The sequence below is a fragment of the Scyliorhinus canicula genome, chromosome 7, assembly GCF_902713615.1.
Source record: "Scyliorhinus canicula chromosome 7, sScyCan1.1, whole genome shotgun sequence".
Taxonomy (NCBI): Eukaryota; Metazoa; Chordata; class Chondrichthyes; order Carcharhiniformes; family Scyliorhinidae; genus Scyliorhinus; species Scyliorhinus canicula.
In genome coordinates, this window is record NC_052152.1 from 122,833,293 (window position 1) to 122,855,158 (window position 21,866).

Consider the following 21,866-nt stretch of genomic DNA (forward strand, 5'->3'; position numbering starts at 1 on the left):
CCCAAACAACAAAAGGGAAAGAGATAGCACCCGCCACATCCCACAGACCCATGTACACAGTTCTCCCTCCCCCCAATCCAAACCCCCTCCCCGGGTTGCTGCTGCTGTCGGCCTCTTTCCCTACCGTTCCGCCAGGAAGTCCAGGAAAGGCTGCCACCGCCTGAAAAACACTTGTACTGATCCTCTCAGGGCAAATTTCACCCTCTCCAATTTAATGAACCCCGCCATAGCATTGATCCAGGCCTCCACGCTTGGGGGCCTCGCATCCTTCCATTGGAGCAAGATCCTCCGCCCGGCTAATAGGGACGCAAAGGCCAGAACACCGGCCTCGATCGCCTCCTGCACTCCCGGCTCCACTGCAACCCCAAATATCGCGAGCCCCCAGCCTGGCTCGACCCTGGATCCCACCACCCTCGACACCGTCCTTGCTACCCCCTTCCAAAACTCCCCCAACACTGGGCACCTAGCCCACCTGTCCTCGCCCCCGAAAAACCTACTCATCCTCGACCCAGTCATGTGGGCTCTATGCAGCACCTTGAACTGTATGAGGCTAAGCCTCGCACAGGAAGAGGAGGAATTCACTCTCTCCAGGGCATCCGCCCACGTCCCCTCCTCAATCTCCTCACCCAGCTCCTCTTCCCATTTACCCTTCAGTTCCTCCACCGAGGCCTCGTCTACCTCCTGCATTACCCGGTATATGTCCGAAATCCTCCCTCCTCCAACCCACACCCCCGAGAGCACCCTGTCCCGTACCCCACGTGGGGGCAACAAGGAGAACCCCTCCATCTGCCGCCTGGCAAACGCCCTAACCTGCATGTACCGAAACATGTTCCCCGGGGGAGCCCAAACTTCCCCTCTAACTCCCCCAAGCTCGCGAACCTCCCCTCCACAAACGGGTCCCTCAACCTCCTAACCCCTGCCCTGTGCCAGCCCAGAAATCCGCCATCAATGCTCCCTGGGACAAACCGATGGTTCCCCCGTATCGGGGCCTCCATCGAGCCCCCCATTTCTCCCCTGTGACGTCTCCATTGCCCCCAAATTTTGAGGGTAGCCGCCGCCACCGGGCTCGTGGTATACCTCGTTGGAGGGAGCGGCAATGGCGCCGTTACTAGCGCCTCCAAGCTCGTGCCCACACAAGACGCTGCCTCCATCCTCTTCCATGCTGCCCCCTCCTCGTCCATTACCCACTTACGCACCATCGCTGCATTGGCAGCCCAATAGTACCCACAGAGGTTGGGCAACGCCTGTCTCCCCCCCCCCCCGCCATCCCTGCCTCGTTCCAGGAACACTCTTCTAACCCTCGGAGTCCCATGTGCCCACACAAATCCCGTGATACTCCTGTTGACCCTCCTAAAAAAGGCCTTCGGGATAAGGATGGGAAGGCACTGGAACAGGAACAAAAACCTCGGGAGCACCGTCATCTTAACGGACTGCACCCTCCCCGCCAGTGACAGCGGCAACATGTCCCACCTCTTAAACTCCTCCTCCATCTGTTCCACCAACCTTGTGAGGTTGAGCTTGTGCAGGGCACCCCAGCTCCCCGCCACCTGGACCCCTAGTTACCTGAAGCTCTTCCCTGCCTTCTTCAATGGGAGCCTACCAATCCCCTCCTCTTGATCCCCCGGATGTACCACAAACACCTCACTCTTGCCCAAATTCAACTTATACCCCGAGAAACCCCCGAATTCACTAAGAATCCTCATCACTTCCGGCATCCCCCCCACCGGGTCCGCCACATACAGCAACAGGTCGTCCGCGTACAGCGACACTCGATGCTCCTCCCCACCCCGCACCAGGCCCCTCCAGTTCCCTGACTCCCTCAATGCCATGGCCAGGGGCTCAATTGCCAACGCGAAGAGCAAGGGGGACAGGGGGCACCCCTGTCTCGTCCCCCGGTACAGCCGAAAGTACTCCGACCTCCTCCTATTTGTGGCTACACTCGCCATCGGGGCCTCGTAGAGCAGCCTCACCCACCGGATAAACCCCTCCCCAAACCCAAACCTCTCCAACACCTCCCACAAATACTCCCACTCAACCCTATCGAAGGCCTTCTCCGCATCTAATGCCACCACTATCTCCGCCTCCCCTTCCACAGCCAGCATCATAGTAACGTTGAGGAGCCTTCGTACATTTGTATTCAGCTGCCTTCCCTTCACAAACCCCATCTGGTCCTCATGAATGACCCCGGGCACGCAATCCTCTATTCTAGTGGCCAGGATCTTTGCCAGCAGCTTAGCATCGGCGTTCAGCAGCGAAATCGGCCGATATGATCCGCACTGCAGAGGGTCCTTGTCCCGCTTCAGGATCAAGGAAATCAGCGCCGTGACATAGTTGGGGGCAAAGCCCCCCTCCCCCTCCCTTGCCTCGTTAAAGGTCCGGACCAACAGGGGGCCCAACAGGTCCAAATACCTTTTATAAAATTCCGCCGGAAACACGTCCGGCCCCGGCGCCTTCCCCGACTACATGCTCCCTATCCCTTTGACCACCTCCTCCAGCTCGATTGGCGCCCCTAGTCCCTCCACCTGCTCCTCCTCCACCCTCGGGAATCGCAGCTTGTCCAAGAAGCGCCCCATTCCACCCCCCTCCACCGGGGGCTCCGACCGGTACAGTTCCCCATAGAAGTCTCTGAAGACCCCATTAACATCTACTCCGCTCCGCACCACCTTCCCAACTCTATCCATCACTCCCCCAATCTCCCTGGCCGCATCTCGCTTCCGGAGCTGGTGTGCCAGCATCCTGCTCGCCTTCTCCCCGTATTCATACACTGCCACCTGTGCTTTCCTCCACTGAGCTTCTGCCTTTCTGGTAGTCAATAGGTCAAATCTGGCCTGAAGGCTACGCCTCTCCCCCAGCAATCCCTCCTCTGGGGCCTCCGCATATCTCCTATCCACCCTCACCATCTCCCCTGTCAGTCTCTCCCTCTGCTCCCCCCTCTCCCTATGGGTTCGGATGGAAATCAATTCCCCCCTCATCACCGCCTTCAATGACTCCCAGACCGTCCCCACTCGAACCTCTCCGTTATCATTGGCCTCAAGGTACCTCTCGTTACACCCCCGGACCCTCCCGGCCACCTCCTCCTCTGCCAGCAGCCCCACCTCCAAGCGCCAGAGCGGACATTGGTCCCTCTCTTCCCCCAGCCCGAGGTCCACCCAGTGCGGGGCATGATCTGAAATGGCAATGGCGGAGTATTCCACATCCTCCACCCTCGACACCAACCCACTGCTCAGGACGAAAAAATCAATCCTCGAGTAGGCCTTATGTACGTTGGAGAAAAACGGGTATTCCCTGGCCCTTGGCCTCGCAAACCTCCAGGGGTCCACCCCCCCCCCCCTCCCCCCATCTGGTCCATGAAGCCCCTCAGCACCTTAGCCGCCGCCGGCCTCCTACCCATCCGGGACTTGGATCGATCCAATAGGGGATCCAGTACTGTGTTGAAGTCCCCCCCCATGATCAGGCCCCCCACCTCCAGGTCCGGAATGCGGCCCAACATATGCCGCATATACGCCGCATAAACCCCGCATCGTCCCAATTTGGGGCATAAACATTCACCAACACCACCCGCTCCCCCTGCAGCTTGCCACTCACCATCACGTACCTCCCGCCACGGTCAGCCACCACATTTATTGCCTCAAACGACACCTTCTTCCCCACCAGGATCGCCACCCCCTTCCTCTTCTCATCCAGCCCTGAGTGGAACACTTGGCCCACCCATCCCTTCCTCAGCCGGACCTGGTCCACCGCTCTCAGGAGTGTCTCCTGGAGCATGGCCACATCCGCCTTCAGCCCCTTCAGGTGCGCAAACACCCGGGCCCGTTTGACCGGCCCATTCAGCCCCCTCACATTCCAGGTTATCATCCGGATCCGAATGCTCCCTGCCCCCCTCCCCTGCCGATTAACCATACCCCATCCCTTGCCCACCCCCGGCCAGCGTCCCCCGCTCTGCCAGTTTCCCACAGCGGCACCTCTTTCCCCCCCCCCCCCCCCCCCCCCTCCATCCCCCCCTGCGTCCTCCAGCTCCTTCCTGACCGTTTCAGCAGCAACCCGGTACCCTCCCCTTCCCCCCCCCCCCCCCCCCCCCAGGCTAGGAACCCTCCTAGCCGCGCCCCTCCCTCCACAGCACTCCCGTGAGCCAGCTAACTTCTGCTGACCCCGGCGACTCCCGCCCTACCTTTGGCTCCTCCCCACGTGGGACTGCCCCTCCTCCATTGTGCCCGTCAACGGGTCCACCCTCCCCCCGCTCTTGCGCGGGAAAAGTAAACAGCCAGCAACGACCCGCGCTTCTCAGCCCCGGCCCCGCCCCCACCATCTCACAGCGCGGGAAACCCGCAGAAAGCCCGCGCTTTTGCCCTGCCGGGCCCCGCCTCCTCCAGGGCCACTCCCATTGTCTGTCCCCCCCACCAGCTCCCCGAACTCCCCGTTTACCCCTCTGCCCGAACCTGTCCACCCGACCCCTGCTTAAAAACCCATATAGAAAAAACAGTACGACATCACCCCACCCACCCTAAGGCCAACCCACTTCTTACACTAAACCAAGCAAATGCAAATACAGTATTATACAGCATCCCCCATCTTAGACCCTCAGTTTGAGTCCAATTTCTCGGCTTGCACAAAGGCCCACGCCTCCTCCGGGGACTCAAAATAATGGTGCCGATCCTTATAGGTGACCCACAGACGCGCCGGCTGCAACATGCCGAACTTCACACTCTGTCTGTGTAGCACCGCCTTCGTACGGTTAAACCCGGCCCTTCGCCTCACCACATCCGCACTCCAGTCCTGGAAGATCCGCACCTCCGTGTTCTCCCACTTAATGCTCCGCTCCTTCTTGGCCCACCGGAGCACACACTCACGATCCACGAACCGATGAAACCTCACCAACACCGCCCGCGGCGACTCGTTCGGCTTGGGCCTCCTAGCCAGAATTCTGTGGGCCCCCTCTAACTCCAGGGGCCCCTGGAAGGACCCAGCCCCCATCAGCGAGTTTAACATAATCACCACATAGGCCGCTAGGTCCGACCCCTCCAGCCCCTCCGTGATGCCCAGGATCCGCAAATTCTTCCTCCTCGACGGGTTATCCAGCTCCTCGAACCGCTCCTGCCATCTTTTATGGAGCGCCTCGTGCATCTCCATCTTCCCCACCACGGCCACGGCCTCGTCCTCCCTTTCAGAGGCCTGCTGCTGCAGCTCCCGGATCGCAGCCCCCTGGGCTGTCTGGGTCTCCATCAGCTCCCTGTTAGTTACCTTCAGCGACTCCAGCAGCTCCAACTTCAGCTCCTGGAAGCAGCGCAGCAGAATCGCCTGCTGCTCCTGGACCCACTTCCTCAGCTCCTCGAGGCCTCCGCCGGCCGCCATTTTATCTTCCTGCCCCCGTTTTTTCAGAGGTGCTTTCTTCAGTTTTTTCTCTGCCCCACTCCTGGTCCGGACCATAGGACCGTTGGGGTCGACTCCTGTCCTCTTCCCCCGTTGGGATTTGCCGCTACAGCTCTGAAAAGAGCCCCAAAGTCCGTTCTCTGCGGGAGCCGCCGAATGTGCGGCTTAACTGCTCATTGCCGCCACCGGAAGTCTCCTGCTGTACCATTTCTACATGCATCAGTTATCTCTTTGTTTATTGCCTGCCCCACCATAACGTTGCATTTGGTGGCCGATAGACTACTCCTATCAGGGACTTTTTCGCCTTACTATTCCTGATTTCCACCCAAATGGATTCAACCTTATCCTCCATAGCACCGATATCATCCCTAACTATTGCCCGGATGTCATCCTTAAATAACAGAGCTACACCACCTCCCTTACCATCCACTCTGTCCTTCCGAATAGTTTGATACCCACGGATATTTAACTCCCAGTCGTGACCATCCTTTAACCATGTTTCAGTAATGGCCACTAAATCATAGTCATTCACGATGATTTGCGCCATCAACTCATTTACTTTATTCCGAATACTACGAGCATTAGTCGATGTGCAGGTTAAGGGGGAGAGGGCGGGGGAGTAAGCCAGAGGGTTCTTCCAGAGGGTTGATGCAGACTTGGTGGGGTGAATGGCCTCCTTTTGCACTGCAGGTATTATATGTATTCTATTTCAATTTAATCGTTCCTAGAAATAAGAGATTTGGAGCTGGAGTTGGTCAATAGCTCCAAGCTGGGAAGAAGTAGTGGGCTTTTCAATTGCAATGATAATTTGGAAAACAAAAATAAAATTGGTTATATCATAAGTTAATTTCTCACCTAAGTAAGACTGATTTAGTGCTAGAATGTGAGGCTTCCATCACTGAAGCAAGGTATGGAGGCCATCAGGAAAGCCAGTCATAGAGAAACATTACCAGGAGGGAGAGGTTAGGATTGGGTCTACTGCCCACATTGTCCAACTCACTGCACGAAAGAATATCAGCCAGATGGAAAAATGCATGTACCTACAGCGTGAGGTACATGTTTGGGAAGAGCCCTGCCCATTAAGAGGGTAAAAGGGTGCAGCTGCCAGGACTTGGCTCCTACGATGGGGATCACAAGCTAATTGTGCAGTAAATCCTCACCTGCCAAGGGTATTCACCCCTCTTACACTGCTGGTCACCATCGATCGCCCTGAGGATTAAATCTGCATCTTCAATCGACGAAGCGACCATCACCTTTCCACACGGATAAGGCACTATTGAACACAAAAGAGACTGTGCTTGGATTAGAATTGCAGCTATGGCTCTGATATTCCATGTACCTCCCCATGGGTTTGTGCTGTCAACAAAATATGTGTGACTGCATTCTGATTTTGTGGGGAACAACCTCCTTCTCTCTTCTTCCCCTAACCCCAGCAGCATCTCCCAGAGATCTTGATGTGGAGATCCCAGAATTTACAGTGCAGAAGCAGATCATTCAGCCCACTGAGTCTGCATCGGCCTTTGGAAAGAGTACCCCACTCAAGCCGTCGCCTCCACCCTATCCCCGTAACTTCACCCGACCTTTGTTTTGGACACTAAGGGCAATTTATCATGGCCAATCCACCTAACTTGCACATCTTTGGACTGTGGGAGGAAACCGGAGCACCCGGAGGAAACCCATGCAGACACGGAGAGTACGTGCAGACTCCGCACAGACAGTGACCAAGCCGGGAATCGAACCTGGGACCGTGAAGCGACTGTGCTAACCACTGCTACCGTGCTGCCCACGAGATGCCGGTGTTGGACTGCACAGTAAGAAGTCTTACAACACCAGGTTAAAGTACAACAGGTTTATTTGAAATGACTAGCTTTCGGAGCGTCACTCCTTCATCATGTGAATCCCTGTACTTTTGAGCGGATGGAGAGGTGTTTGGAGGTGCAGGGGTCACAGATACGGGAGAATGAAGGAATGATCTCGGACCACAGCGATCGTGTTGTGGCTCTGGAGGCGGAGCTGGGGCTCCGAGGAGACATTTGTAAAACGCTGAGGGCAAAGATGGAGGAGCAGGAGAATACCTCGAGAAGGCAGAACCAGTGGGCCTGTCTGAAGGAGTGGAAAGTATGAGTGCCACGAGGTACGTCTCGAAGATGCTGGTGGGACTGGTAACAGAAGGGGTGCTAGATAAGGCACCTGAAGTGGAGCGAGCACATAGGTCTCTGAGGCCGAAGCCTAGAGCTGGGGAGCTGCTGCGGGCGGTGATCGTGAGATTTCACAAATTTGTGGAAAAAGAGAAAATTCTACGATGGACCAGGGAGAAGCATAGCTGCAACTGGGAGGGAAATAACGTCCAGATTTATCAGGACATCGGAGCAGAGTTGGCAAAACAGCGGGCAGGTTTCAACAAGACCAAGGCGGTGCTGTACCGGCGGAGATTAGGTTTGGGGTGCTCTACCTGGCGAAATTATGGGTGATATTCGGAGGCCGGGAGTATTATTTCGAGACCCCAGAAGTGGCCGAAGACTTCATTTAAGGAGCAAAAACTGGGGGAGAACTGAGTGGACAATGCTTGGGAACTGGGGTGTTTGCACTATGTAATGGTTGGGAGCATGTTTGAAGTGGGTGTAGGGATTGGGGGATTTTTGCCTTTTTGGTGGGGTGGTGGTTTCTGTTCAATGTTGAGATTGTAAGGAGTTGTAGGGGTGAAATGTTCCCATCCCCCTCCTGTTTTATGGGGCTGTTTGTGTTTAACATCTGTTTGTTTGCTTTTGGAGAAGGCTACCTGGAGTTCATAAGTCCTTGTTTGGGTGGGGGAGGGTAAGGCCAGCAGGAGGCCTTCTTCTTTGAGCTGAGGAGGGGGGGAGGTCATTAGGATGTGCCTTTGGGCAGGGGTAGCCACGCTAGCAGGTTATGCTGGTGGACGGAAGTGGGGGAGAAGGCCAAGAGGGGTGGCAGGGGGGAAAGGGGAAGTGGGGGGAAGAAGGGGAAAAGGGGGGGGGGGTTTCTGCGATGCGGCATTAGGTGAGAGATGACATGGTCAAGGGCGAGGAAAGGGGCCATCTGGGATGGGCTAGGTACAGAGTGGAATTAAATGGGCAGGAGAGTTAAGTGGGGAAGATGGCGGACGGTAGAGTGGATTGGAGGCGCATCCGGTAAGGTTGGTAACGTGGAACGTCCGGGGACTGAATGGGCCAGTTAAAAGGTCGCGGGTGTTCGCGCACCTCAGGGACCTTGAAAGCGGGGGTTGTCTTTTTGCAGGACCAGGTTAGGTTAAGGAAGGGGTGGGTTGGTAGGTATTTCACTCGGGGTTTGATTTGAAATCGAGGGGTGTGGTGATTTTTTTAATGAGCACAAAATGGGATTTGTGAGTGCGAAGGAGGTAAGGGATCCAGGTGGGAGATATGTGATTGTGATGGGGTATTGGAAGGGGCACCGGTAGTGTTGGTAAATGTGTATGCCCCAAATTGGGATGATGTGGGTTTTATGAGGGGGTTGCTGGCAGCAATCCCGGATTTGGCCACGTACCAGTTGATCATGGGAGGAGATTTTAACTCTGTCCTGGAGCCGAGGGTGGATAGATCGAGCCCCAGGTTGATGGGTAGGGTACGAATGGCAAGGGAGCTGGGGGTGGGGGGGGTTATGGAGCAGATGGGTATGGTGGATCCATGGCGCTTTCAGAACACAGGAGAAAGGGAGTATTTTAAAGGGAGTCCAAAGATGTGCGGGTTAGGTGGATTGGCCATGCTAAATTGCCCGTAGTGTCCTAAAAAGTAAAGTTAAGGGGGGGTTGTTGGGTTACGGGTACAGGGTGGATACGTGGGTTTGAGTAGGGTGATCATGGCTCGGCACAACATCGAGGGCCGAAGGGCCTGTTCTGTGCTGTACTGTTCTATGTTCTATTCCTTCTTTACACACGTCTATAAGGTGTATTCGAGGATTGATTAGTCGGGAGATTTTGGTTGGGGTGGAGGGGACAGAGTATGTGGGGATAGTTATCTCGGACCATGCACCCCACTGGCTGGATATTCGGTTCAGTAGGGGACGAGAGCAGAGGCCAGGGTGGAGATTTGACTCGGGGTTGGCGGATGGAGGTTTTTGTGATAAGGTGCGGTTGACGATTAGGGATTATGTGGAGTTCAATCAGAATGGGGAGGTGCCGGCGGGCATTTTTTGGGAAGCACTGAAGGCAGCGGTCCGGGGAGAAATGATCTCATTTACGGTTCGTGTGAATAAGGAAAGGTGGGCGGAACATGACCGTCTAGTGAGCGAGATAGTGGAGGTGGACAGGGAATATTCGAGGGTGCCCACCGTGGAGGGATTGGCGAGGGGGAAAAAGTTGCAGGGGCCATTTGACAGGCTAACAACGGGGAGGGCGGTAGGGCAACTGCGTAGGGCAAGAGGGGTGCAGTACGAGTATGGGGAGAAGGCGAGCCACATGCTGGCACACCAGCTGCCGAGGCAGGCTGCGTCCAGGGAAATATTGAAGATCCGGACTAGGGCTGGGGATGTGGTGGCAGAGCCAGGGAAGATAAATGAGGCATTTAGAGAGTATTATCAGGGACTTCATGAGGCAGACCCAGGAGGAGAGGAGGGGGACATGGGGTAGTTTCTGGACAAGCTGGAATCTCCCCAGGTGGAGGAAGCAAAGAGGCAGGCGTTGGAGGAGCCCCTGAGGCTGAGGGAGGTGCTGGAAAGTATCAGGGGTATGAAGTCGGGAAGACCCCTGGGCCGGATGGGTACCCAGCAGAATTTTATGAAGAATTTTCAGCGGACTTGACACCACATCTGTTGGGGGCGTTTAATGAAGCACTGGAGAAGGGGGAGTTGCTGGAGATGATAAGCAGGCAGTAATCACACTAATCCCAAAAAAAGGGAAGGATCCGGTGGAATGTGGGTCGTATAGACCCATATCACTATTGAACACGGCTATGAAAGTATTGGCTAAGTTGTTGGTGGGGAGGATGGAGGATTGTGTCCCGGGGGTGGTTGCAGAAGATCAAACAGGCTTCGTGAAGGGCAGTCAGCTCGCGAGTAATACAAGTCAGCTGTTGAATGTGATGATGAATTCGTTGAGAGCTCTGGTACCGGAGGTGGTGGTGTCTATGGACACGGAGAAAGCATTTGACTGGGTGGAGTGGCGGTACTTGTTCAAAGTTTTGGGAAGGTTTGGGTTTGGGCCGAGATTTGTGGCATGGGTGCGGTTGCTGTATGTGGTGCCAAGAGCGAGGGTGAGGACGAATGATATGAGCTGACAAAGCTTTGACTTACACAGGGGTACAAGGGAGAGGTGTCCGCTGTTGCCGCTGCTGTTTGCGCTGGCCATAGAGCCATTGGCGATGGCTCTCGGGGTCGGCAGAGTGGCTGGGGATAATGAGGGGACAGAGGGAGCATCGGGTGTCGCTCTATGGCGATTGACCTCTTGCTGTATGTTTCGGATCCGTTGGAGTGTAGGGGAAGGATTATGGGCCTGTTGGGGAGGTTTGGAGGGTTCTAGGGATACAAGCTGAATATAGGGAAAAGTGAGGTATTCCCGGTGAATGAGCTGGCACAGCAGACTAATTTGGGGGGGACACCATTTACGGTAGCGAGGGATAGGTTTAGGTACTTGGGGATTCAGGCAGAGAATGGACGGAGCTCCATAAGTGGAACTTAACGAAGCTGATGTAGGAGGCCAGGGCGGATCTTAAGAGGTGGGAAACACTGCACTTAACATTGGCGGGGAAGGTCCAAGTGGTGAAAATTCTGCCGAGGTTCTTGGTTACCTTTCCGGCTCTCCCGATCTTTATACCAAAGGCCTTTTTTTGGAAAGTGGACACAATCATTTCTGACTTTGCATGGGCGGGGAAGATGCCAAGGGTGGGTAGGACCCTGCTACAGAGGCAGAGGCAGTAGGGGGAGTTGGCGTTGCCAAACCTGCTTCATTATTATTGGGTGGCGAATGTGGACAATGTGCAGCGGTGGTGGGAAGGAGAAGGGGTAGAGTGGGCTAGGATGGAGGAGGAATCTTGTAAGGGGTCTAGTTTGAAGGCTATGGTGACAGCAGCATTGCCAATGGTTCCGAGTAGGTATTCAGGGAGCCCAGTGGTGCAGTCCACAGTGAAGATATGGAATCTGCTGAGGAGGCATTTTAGGGTGGAAGGGATGTCACTGTGCGAGAATCATGGGTTTGAGCCGGGGGGGATGGATAGTGTATACAGGAGGTGGAGGGAAGTAGGGCTGGTCAAGGTGAGGGATTTGTATTTGGAGGAAGGGTTCGCCAGTCTGGAGGAGCTCAGGGGGAGGGTAGAGCTGCCGATGGGTAGTGAGTTCAGGTATCTACAGGTTAGGGACTTTGCACAAAAGGTTTGGAGGGGGTTCCCTAGATTGCCGGGATACACCCTGCTGGAGCGACTGCTGTTCTGGATGCGTTTCTCCATTCACCTGAGGAAGGAGCAGTGCTCCGAAAGCTCGTGTTTGAAACAAACCTGTTGGACTTTAACCTGGTGTTGTAAGACTTCTTACTGTGCTTCTGGATGTGGAAGGGGAGGGAAGAATTGGGGATATATATAAGTGGCTGGGGGAGCAGGAAGGCGAGTGGGTGGTGAAGATCAAGGAGAAATGGGAAGCGGAGTTGGGAATGGAGATCAATTGGGGAGTATGGAGTGAAGCACTGCGAAGGGTCAATGTGACCTCCTCTTGTGCAAGGATGAGTCTGATACAGTTTAAGGTGGTGGACGGGGTGCATATGACTCGGGCAAGAATGAGTGGATTCTTTCAGGGGGTAGCAGATGAGTGTGAGAGGCGTGGGCGGGGGCCAGCGAATCATGCGCATATGTTTTGGGGTTGTGAAAAATTGGGAAGATTCTGAGCAGGAGTGTTCACGGTTTTAGCCAGGATAGTGGAGGAGGAGGTGGACCCGGACCCTTTGGTGGTGATATTTGGAGTTTCAGAGAAGCCGGAGCTCATGGAGAAGAGGAAGGCCGATGTCTTGGCCTTCGCCTCTCTGATTGCACGGCGACGGATTTTACTGGAGTGGTAGTCGGCATCGCCAGCGGGGGTAGCAGCTTGGTTGGGTGACCTGTATGACTTCCTGTGGTTAGAGAAGATAAAGTATGAGTTCAGGGGCTCAGCAGGGGAGTTTGAGAAAAGGTGGGGGATGTTTGTGACCGTGTTTGAGGAGCTGTTCATCGCAGGGGGGTGGGTGATGGGGAGGGGGGGGGGTGAAAAAGGAGGAAACTCTGTACAAACTATCGTTGATTGTTGGGAAGAATGCTTCCCGGGGTGTTTATTTGCTGTAACTACTTTGATACAAGTTTGAATGATATGCGTTTTTAAAAAAAGTGTTTGCTGCATTGGGATGTGATGTATTGCTGCAGGGTTTGCTGCATTGGGATGTGATGTATTGCTGCAGGGTTTGCTATATTGGGATGTGATGTGTTGCTGCAGGGTTTGCTGCATTGGGATGTGATGTGTTGCTGCAGGGTTTGCTGCATTGGGATGTGATGTATTGCTGCAGGGTTTGCTATATTGGGATGTGATGTGTTGCTGCAGGGTTTGCTGCATTGGGATGTGATGTATTGCTGTAGTGTTTGCTACACTGTGTTGCTCAGAGTTTTCTGCATTGGGATGTGATGTGTTACTGCAGTTTCTGCTGATTAGGATATGATGTGTTGCAGCACGTTTTGCTACACTGATGAGATGTGATGCTGCTACACTGTGTTGCTCAGTGTTTTCTGCATTAGGGATTGATGTGTTGCTGCAGGGTTTGCTGCATTGGGATGTGATGTATTGCTGTAGGTTTTGCTACACTGTGATGTGTTACTCTAGGGTTTGCTACATTGGGATGTGATGTATTGCTGCAGGGATTGCTACATTGGGATGTGATGTGTTGCTGCAGGGTTTGCTGCATTGGGATGTGATGTATTGCTGCAGGGTTTGCTACATTGGGATGTGATGTGTTGCTGCAGGGTTTGCTACATTGGGATGTGGTGTGTTGCTGCAGGGTTTGCTACACTGATGTGTTGCCGCAGGGTTTGCTGCATTGGGATGTGATGTATTGCTGCAGGGATTGCTACACTGTGATGTGTTGATGCCAGGTTTGCTTCATTGCGATGTGATGTGTTGCTGCAGGGTTTGCTACATTGGGATGGGATGTATTGCTGCAGGGTTTGCTGCATTGGGATGTGATGTTTTGCTGCAGAGGGTGCTGTACTGTGATGTGTTGCCGCAGGGTTTGCTGCATTGGGATGTGATGTTTTGCCGCAGGGATTGCTGCATTGGGATGTGATGTATTGCTTAAGGGTTTGCTACATTGGGATGTGATGTGTTGCTGCAGGGATTGCTACACTGTGATGTGTTGCTGCAGGGTTTGCTACATTGGGTTGTGAAGTCTTGCTGCAGAGGGTACTACACTGATGTGTTGCTGTAGGGATTGCTACACTGATGTGTTGCTCAGCGTTTTCTGTATTGGGGCATTATTTGTTACTGCTGTGTTTCCTGCAATGGAATGTGTGTGTTGCTTCAGGTTTTGCTGCATTGTGATGTGTTGCTGCAGGGTTTGCTGCATTTGGGTGTGATGTTTTTTGTGCAGGTTCTGCTGCAATGGGATGTGATTTCTGCATTGGGATGTGATGTGTTGCTGTAGGGTTTGCTACACTGTGTTGCTCAGAGTTTTCTGCATTGGGATGTGATGTGTTGCTGTAGGGTTTGCTACACTGTGTTGCTCAGAGTTTTCTGCATTGGGATGTGATGTGTTACTGCAGTTTCTGCTGATTAGGATATGATGTGTTGCAGCACGTTTTGCTACACTGATGAGATGTGATGCTGCTGCACTGTGTTGCTCAGTGTTTTCTGCATTAGGGATTGATGTGTTGCTGCAGGGTTTGCTGTATTGGGATGTGATGTGTTGCTGTAGGTTTTGCTACACTGTGATGTGTTACTCTAGGGTTTGCTGCATTGGGATGTGATGTGTTGCTGCAGGATTTGCTGTATTAGAGTGTGATGTTTTGTTGGAGCTTGTGCTGCATTGCGATGTGATGTGTTGCTGCAGTGTTTGCTACACTGGGATGTGATGTGTGATGTGACTATCAATTCACAAGACACATGGTTGGAAGTGAACAGTGGTTTTAATAGTCTTACAACAGAGCCTGCCTGCGACGAGATGAACTGGCAGCAGGCTCACAACTGCAGATCTTTATACTTCCAGTTAGTGGGAGGAGCTGTGGGCGGAACCATGGACAGAGCCAAGGGTGGAGCCCAGTACAAACTCCTCATCTCCCCCTATGGGCAGAGCCGCGCAACTGCTCGTATACCGAGCTTACAGAGACACAACACATACAATATAACACAGTGTGAATTACTAGGATTGTGATTCACCACAATGTGTAGCTGCAGGATTTGCTGCATTAGAATGTAATGTGTTGCTGCAGGCTTTGAAGCATTGGGATGTGAGTGTTGCTGCAAGGTTTGCTAAATGTGATGTGATATATTTCTGCAGGCTTTGCTGCATTGGAATGTGATGTGTTGCTGCAGGCTTTGCAACACTGCAATGTGTTACTGTAGGTTTGAGATATGATTTGTTGCTGCTGTGTTTCCTGCAATGGGCAGCACTGTAGCATGGTGGTTAGCACAATTGCTTCACAGCTCCAGGGTCCCTGGTTCGATTCCCGGTTTGGATCACTGTCTGTGTGGAGTCCGCACGTTCTCCCCCTGCCTGCGTGGGTTTCCTCCGTGTGCTCCGGTTTTCTCCCACAGTCCAAAGATGTGCAGGTTAGGTGGATTGGTCACGCTAAATTGCCCTTAGTGTTCAAAATTGCCCTTAGTGTTAGGTTGGGTTACTGGGTTACGGGGATAGGGTGGAAGTGTGTACTTGGGTAGGGTGCTCTTTCCAAAAGCCGGTGCAGACTCGATGGGCTGAATGGCCTCCTTCTGCACTGTAAATTCTATGACTCTGACTCAATGGGATGTTTTGCTGCATTGTGATGTGATGTATTCCTACAGGGCTTGCTACACTGTGATGTGTTGCTGCAGGGTTTGCTGCATTGGGATGTGATGTATTCCTACAGGGCTTGCTACACTGTGATGTATTGCTGCAGGGATTGCTGCACTGTGATGTGTTGCCGCAGGGTTTGCTGCATTGTGATGTGATGTATTCCTACAGGGCTTGCTACACTGCTGTGTAGCTGCAGGGATTGCTGCACTGTGATGTGTTGCTGCAGGGTTTGCTGCATTGTGATGTGATGTATTGCTGCAGGGATTGCTGCACTGTGATGTGTTGCTGCAGGGTTTGCTGCATTGTGATGTGATGTATTCCTACAGGGCTTGCTACACTGTGCTGTGTAGCTGCAGGGATTGCTACACTGTGACGTGTTGCCGCAGGGTTTGCTGCATTGGGATGTGATGTGTTGCTGCAGGGTTTGCTACATTGTGATGTGATGTGTTGCCGCAGGGTTTGCTGCATTGGGATGTGATGTGTTGATGCAGGGTTTGCTGCATTGGGATGTGATGTGTTGCTGCAGGGATTGCTGTATTGGGATGTGATGTGTTGATGCAGGGTTTGCTGCATTGGGATGTGATGTATTCCTAGAGGGATTGCTACACTGTGATGTGTTGATGCCGGGTTTGCTGCGTTGGGATGTGATGTGTTGCTGCAGGGTTTGCTACACTGTGATGTGTTGATGCCGGGTTTGCTGCGTTGGGATGTGATGTGTTGCTGCAGGATTTGCTACATTGTGATGTTTTGGTGCCGGGTTTGCTGCGTTGGGATGTGATGTGTTGCTGCAGGGATTGCTACACTGTGATGTGTTGATGCCGGGTTTGCTGCGTTGGGATGTGATGTGTTGCTGCAGGATTTGCTACATTGTGATGTGATTTGCTCTGTCAGGTCTCTTTCTGCAGACATGAAATGGGCTAATCACATCTCCACTGTTCCAGTTGTGCAGGCATCGACCACAGGTCTTTACTTTTTTATCATAGAATTTACAGTGCAGAAGGAGGCCATTCGGCCCATCGAGTCTGCACTGGCTCTTGGAAAGAGCACCCTACCCAAGGTCAACACCTCCACCCTATCCCCATAACCCAGTAACCCCATCCAAAACAAGGGCAAAACAAAAACAATGGACACTAAGCGCAATTTATCATGGCCAATCCACCTAACCTGCACATCTTTGGACTGTGGGAGGAAACCGGAGCACCCGGAGGAAACCCACGCACACACGGGGAGGATGTGCAGACTCCGAACAGACAGTGACCCAAGCCGGAATCGAACCTGGGACTCTGGAGCTGTGAAGCAACTGTGCTATCCACAATTCTACCGTGCTGCCCCATGAAATGGAATGAAGTACAGAACATAATTTTTGTTTTCAAAAACACAAAGTTCCCAATTCTTTTTTTTTAACCAATCAAGGGGCAATTTAGGTTGGCCAGTCCATGTACCCTGCATATCTTTTTGGGTTGTGTTGACCACCCAGACACGGGGAGAATGTGCAAACTCTACATGGACAGTGACCCCAGGCCAGGATTGAACCCGTGTCCTCCGTGCTGTGCGGCAGCAGTACCAACCACTGCACCACCGTGCCGACCTAACACAAAATAAATTCATATTGAATACCTACCTTCAGGAATACAACTCTTTTTGTCCTCTCCTAGTTTATATCCTTGGGCACAGTAACAGATGTAAGTGCCATAGTGTAACTTACAGAAATGGCCACAAGTTTGCCCGTGTGATGAACAATCAATGGGACCTGAAATAAAAAGTTTTATTGAAATCCATCAGTCCACGTACAAAGAGATTGGATGATAGCTTAAATTATCAAGTCACAAGGAAAACTCCCCAGCAGTGATATATCTATCTTTTCCATAAGAGAAAATAAATGAACTGATTTCTAGATTGAAGTCTACTTGTAATAATTTGAAGTATGAAGTTTCAAATTTAAATTGTAAGAAGTCACTAACTGTGTTCTAAGGTTCTTCATGACAAATTGGTGATATTCAGCTAGTGACTGTTACAAGGTAAAGAAACCTATACCATGTATCTTCACAAATCCATCATTATAACAAGCTACTTGTGCTGCAGCACCAGGTATCCACCATCACATAATCAGGATAAGGAAAGTTTGTGTACAGTGTTAATAACCTCTTCATTATTGATCTTCATGTGCTGCTTTATCAAGCTCTGGACCTGTCAATCAAGAGGCTTGCAAAAGGCAGTAAATCGTGATGCTAAGTGTACAAAATGCAGTTCAAAACTTTTAGGCTTCTAAGCATGCCAGAGGCTTGAAAAAGTTAAAGCAAATGAACTTGACCGTGAAAAGAGCACTTCAAAGGTTTCCTGACTAGAGCAGCACGGTAGCATAGTGGTTAGCACAGTTATTTCACAGCTCCAAGGTCCCAGGTTCGATTCCCAGCTTGGGTCACTGTTGTGTGGAGGAGTCTGCATGTTCTCCTCATGTCTGCATGGGTTGCCTCCAGGTGCTCCGGTTTACTCCACTAATTGCCCTTTGCGTCCAAAAAGGGTGGATGGGGTTACTGGGTTACGGGTATAGGGTGGAGGCGTGGGCTTAAGTGAGGTGCTCTTTCCAAGGGCCGGTGCAGACTCAATGGGCCGAATGGCCTTCACTGTAAATTCTATGATCTATGATCTTTGATCCTCACCTTTGTCTGGCAGCACTGACGGCATGATGGCACAATGGTTAGCAATTAGCCTCACAGTGCCAGGGACCTGAGTTCAATTCAGGCATTGGGTCACTGTGTGGAGTTTGCACATTCTCCCCATGTCATTGTGGATTTCGAATGGGTGCTCCAGTTTCCTCCCACAGTCCAAAGATGTGCAAGTTATGTGCGGTTACAGGATTGGGGTGAGTGAGTGGGCTAAGGTAGGTTGCTCTTTCATCAGAGGATCAGTTCAGAATCAATGGGCCAAATGGCCTCCTGCACTATAAGGATTCTAAGGATCATTAATATTGAGAACAAACCAAGTTTATCCTCATAGCTAATGGATTGGATTGTTGTCATGTGTACCGAGATACAGTGAAAAGTATTTTTCTGCAAGCAGCTCAAACAGATCATTAAGTACATTAAAATAGAAGAAAATAAAAATAAAATGCATAATAGGGCAACACAAGGTACACAATGTAAATACATAGACACCGACATTGGATGAAGCATACAGGAGTGTAGTATTAATCAGATCAGTCCAGAAGAGGGTCGTTTAGGAGTCTGGTAACAGCGGGGAAGAAGCTGTTGTTGAATCTGTTTGTGCGTGTTCTCAGACTTTTGTATCTCCTGCCTGATGGAAGAAGTTGGAAGAGTGAGTAAGCCGGGTGGGAGGGATCCTTGATTATGCTGCTCGCTTTCCCCCGGCAGCGGGAGGTGTAGATGGAGTCAATGGGTGGGAGGCAGGTTTGTGTGATGGACTGGGCTGTGTTCATGACTCTCTGAAGTTTCTTGTGGTCTTGGGCCGAGCATTTGCCATACCAAGCTGTGATGCAGCCAGATAGGATGCTTCCTATGGTGCATCTGTAAACCTTGGTCACAGTTAATGTGGACATGCCGAATTTCCTTAGTTTCATGAGGAAGTATAGATGCTGTTGTGCTTTCTTGGTGGTTGGGTGGACCAGGACAGATTTTTGGTGATGTCCATCCCTACGAATTTGAAGCTGATAATCATCTCCACCTCGGCCCCGTTGATGCTGACAGGGGTGTGCACAATACTTTGCTTCGTGAAGTCAATAACCAGCTCTTTAGTTTTGCTATCATTGAGAGATAGATTGTTGTCATTGCAACACTCCATTAGATTCTTTATCTCCCTCCTGTATTCTGACTTGTTATTCGAGATCCGGCCCACTATGGTGGTATCATCAGCAAACTTGTAGATGGAGTTGGAACCAAATTTTTCCACGCAGTCGTGTGTGTACGGGGAGTATAGTCGGGGGCTAAGTGGGCAGTGGATCAAGGCATTCTAGGAGTGTGGAGTTGATGCGCTTAATGACCAACCTCTCAAAGCACTTCATTACGACTGAAGATGGTAGTCGTTGAGGCATGTTGCCTGGTTCTTCTTTGGCACCGGTATGATGGTGGTCTTCTTGAAGCAGGTGGGAACCTCAGAGCGGAGTAGGGATAGGTTAAAGATGTCCGCGAACACATCTGCCAGCTGATCTGCGCAGGCCCTGAGTGCACAACCAGGGATTCCGTCCGGACCCGTCGCCTTCCAAGGATTCACTTTCAGGAAGGCCGGTCTGACTTTGGAAGCTGTGATGGTGGGTTCGGGTGTGTTATGGGCTGCTGGGGCATTCAACAGTGAATCATTGGTTTCCTGCTGGAACCGAGCATAGAATACATTGAGCGCATCGGGGAGGGGTGCGCTGCTGCTGGAGATACTGCTGGGCTTTGCTTTGTAGCCCGTTATGTTGTTTAGGCCTCCATACCAGGCAACACCCTGGTAAACCTCTTCTGTACTCTCTCCAAAGCCTTCATATCCTTCTGTTGTGTGGCAACCAGAATTAAACACGATACTATGTAGCCTAAGGTTCTATAGAGCTGCAGCATGACTTGCCAATTTTTATACTCAATGCCCTGGACAATGAAGGCAAGCGTGCCAGATGCCTTCTTGACTACCTGCTCCACCTGTCTTGCCACTTTCTGTGGGCCTGTACACCCAGATCCCTCTGCCTGTCAATACTGTCATGTGAGAGTACCTTTAAGAAATGGGTGTTTTTATAGAATAACTGTAGTGGGTGTACCTTTAAGAAATGGGTGTTTATTACTGCAGTAATGTCAGAGTGTGGGTGGAGATGGGCTGTCTGTTAGCTTTCAGTTTCATTTTGAGAAAAGCTTGGGTGTGTCTGTTTTTTTTGGTTTTGTTTCAGTGTTGGACCTGAGGCCAGACAAAGCAGGCGTACTGTTGTTCTCTCCGCCATGAAAGACCATCTCTTGATCATTTGATGAATTCTGAATTATAAATGTTCTCAATAGTGAATTTAAACCTGATCTTTGTGTTAAAAGGATCTTTTGTCTTCTGAATGTTGTTTGGGAATTTATTAAGGATTACTTAGTGTTGTATTCTTTGGGGGTTGTATTTTAATTAATGGTTGCTAAGATGTTCACTATGTTTTAAAAACATTAACTTGAGTTTCTAGAATAAACATTGTTTTGCTTTTAAAAAAATACTTTTCCATTTCTGCTGTACCACACCTGTAGAGTAGGGCATGTGCTCCCCATACCACAATCTATTAAAAGTTGTGGGTCAGGTGAAGGCCATGATACACTTTGAGGTTCTCTAAACCCTGGCCCATAACAAATTGGGGGCTCCAGGGGGATAAAAGTCGATCTATTGGATTGGCTTAGTGAATTTAAAGACAGTGAGGGGTGAGCATATTGTGGTTGCTTTTCAGGTGTGGTATTTTAGTGTAAGTAGGGAGTGTGTTGTAGACAATGGCTCTTTCAGAGGCTCTGAAGTTTTTGGGGGTGGAGACGGTCACACGCAGTACCTTACAGACAGAGACTAAAAGCAGACTGTTAGATTTGGCAAAAACATTGCAGTGAACATTACCTGACAAAATGTGAAAAGGTGAGGTAATTATGGCGGTGGCTAAGCATTTAAAGTTAAGAATTTAAAGTTGCCTGAGATACAGTTTGACTAATTGGAAATGGCAAAAATTCAGTTACAGCTTGAAATGAAAATGAAAATTAAAGCAATTTGAATACGAAAGATAGAGAGGAAAAAGAAAGACAGAGGAAAAAGATAGGATGGGAATAGAGGGATACGGACGCGGGAAGTGTAGAAGATTGTAGTTTAGTCGGGCAGCATGGTCGGCATGGGCTTGGAGGGCCGAAGGGCCAGTTCCTGTGCTGTACTTTTCTTTGTTCTTTGTATATTCAAATTCTTTATTGAGGCGTCAGAGAAGGTTATCAAGGTAGTGTAATAGATGTTATATAGATGGATTTTTGGAAAACATTGGACAAGATATCCCACAGGAAGCTTATTTAGAAGATTGGAGCCAATGAAATTAGCACTACGGATAGAAAATTGGCTCCAAACTGGCGGATGAATGTCTTTCAGACTGGGAGATCTGCAGTGACATTCCCAAGGATCAATTTTGGGTCCATTACTCTTTTCAATTTCTGTAAGGTGTAGGGAGCAGCATCATAAAGATTGCACAAGATAGACTAAGGGCGCGATCTCCCGGAAAAATATCCAAGTGTTATAGCATGTGGGCATTGCCCCAGGTTTTGGAGATCAGGAGGGATGTCCTGTTCCCCTGAGGGTCCCTGAGGGTGAGCCACAAGGCAACCAGTGGTGGCAGCCGGTAGTTCCAGCAGTATGAGCAAGAGGACAGGCCAGCAGTGCAGGAAGTAGGTCAACAATCTACACCGCGCAGCACGAGTGAGTAGACACCAATGCCCTCCCCGCACACCTCCTCCCCAAGGGCTCATCAACCCCCCAACTCTCCAAGTGACCCCCAGCCCTCCCTCTACAATCCTGCCTTCACACCCCCTCTCCCACCACTGAGAACTACACGTGTGGC

The 21,866-nt window shown here is 51.4% G+C and overlaps 1 protein-coding gene across 3 annotated transcripts in view; it reads right to left on the bottom strand.

The window, feature by feature from the left end:
* The window catches only part of LOC119969340 (coagulation factor X-like), an 83,100-nt gene that overhangs the window by 17,049 nt on the left and 44,185 nt on the right, over nt 1–21,866 (bottom strand). For all 3 annotated transcript variants that reach the window (XM_038802862.1, XM_038802861.1, XM_038802860.1), the window contains 2 exons: nt 16,956–17,084; nt 6,528–6,640 (listed from right to left, as the gene is read on the bottom strand). In XM_038802862.1, the coding sequence (XP_038658790.1) occupies nt 6,528–6,640; nt 16,956–17,084 (242 nt within the window). The remainder of the gene's footprint in view (nt 1–6,527; nt 6,641–16,955; nt 17,085–21,866) is intronic.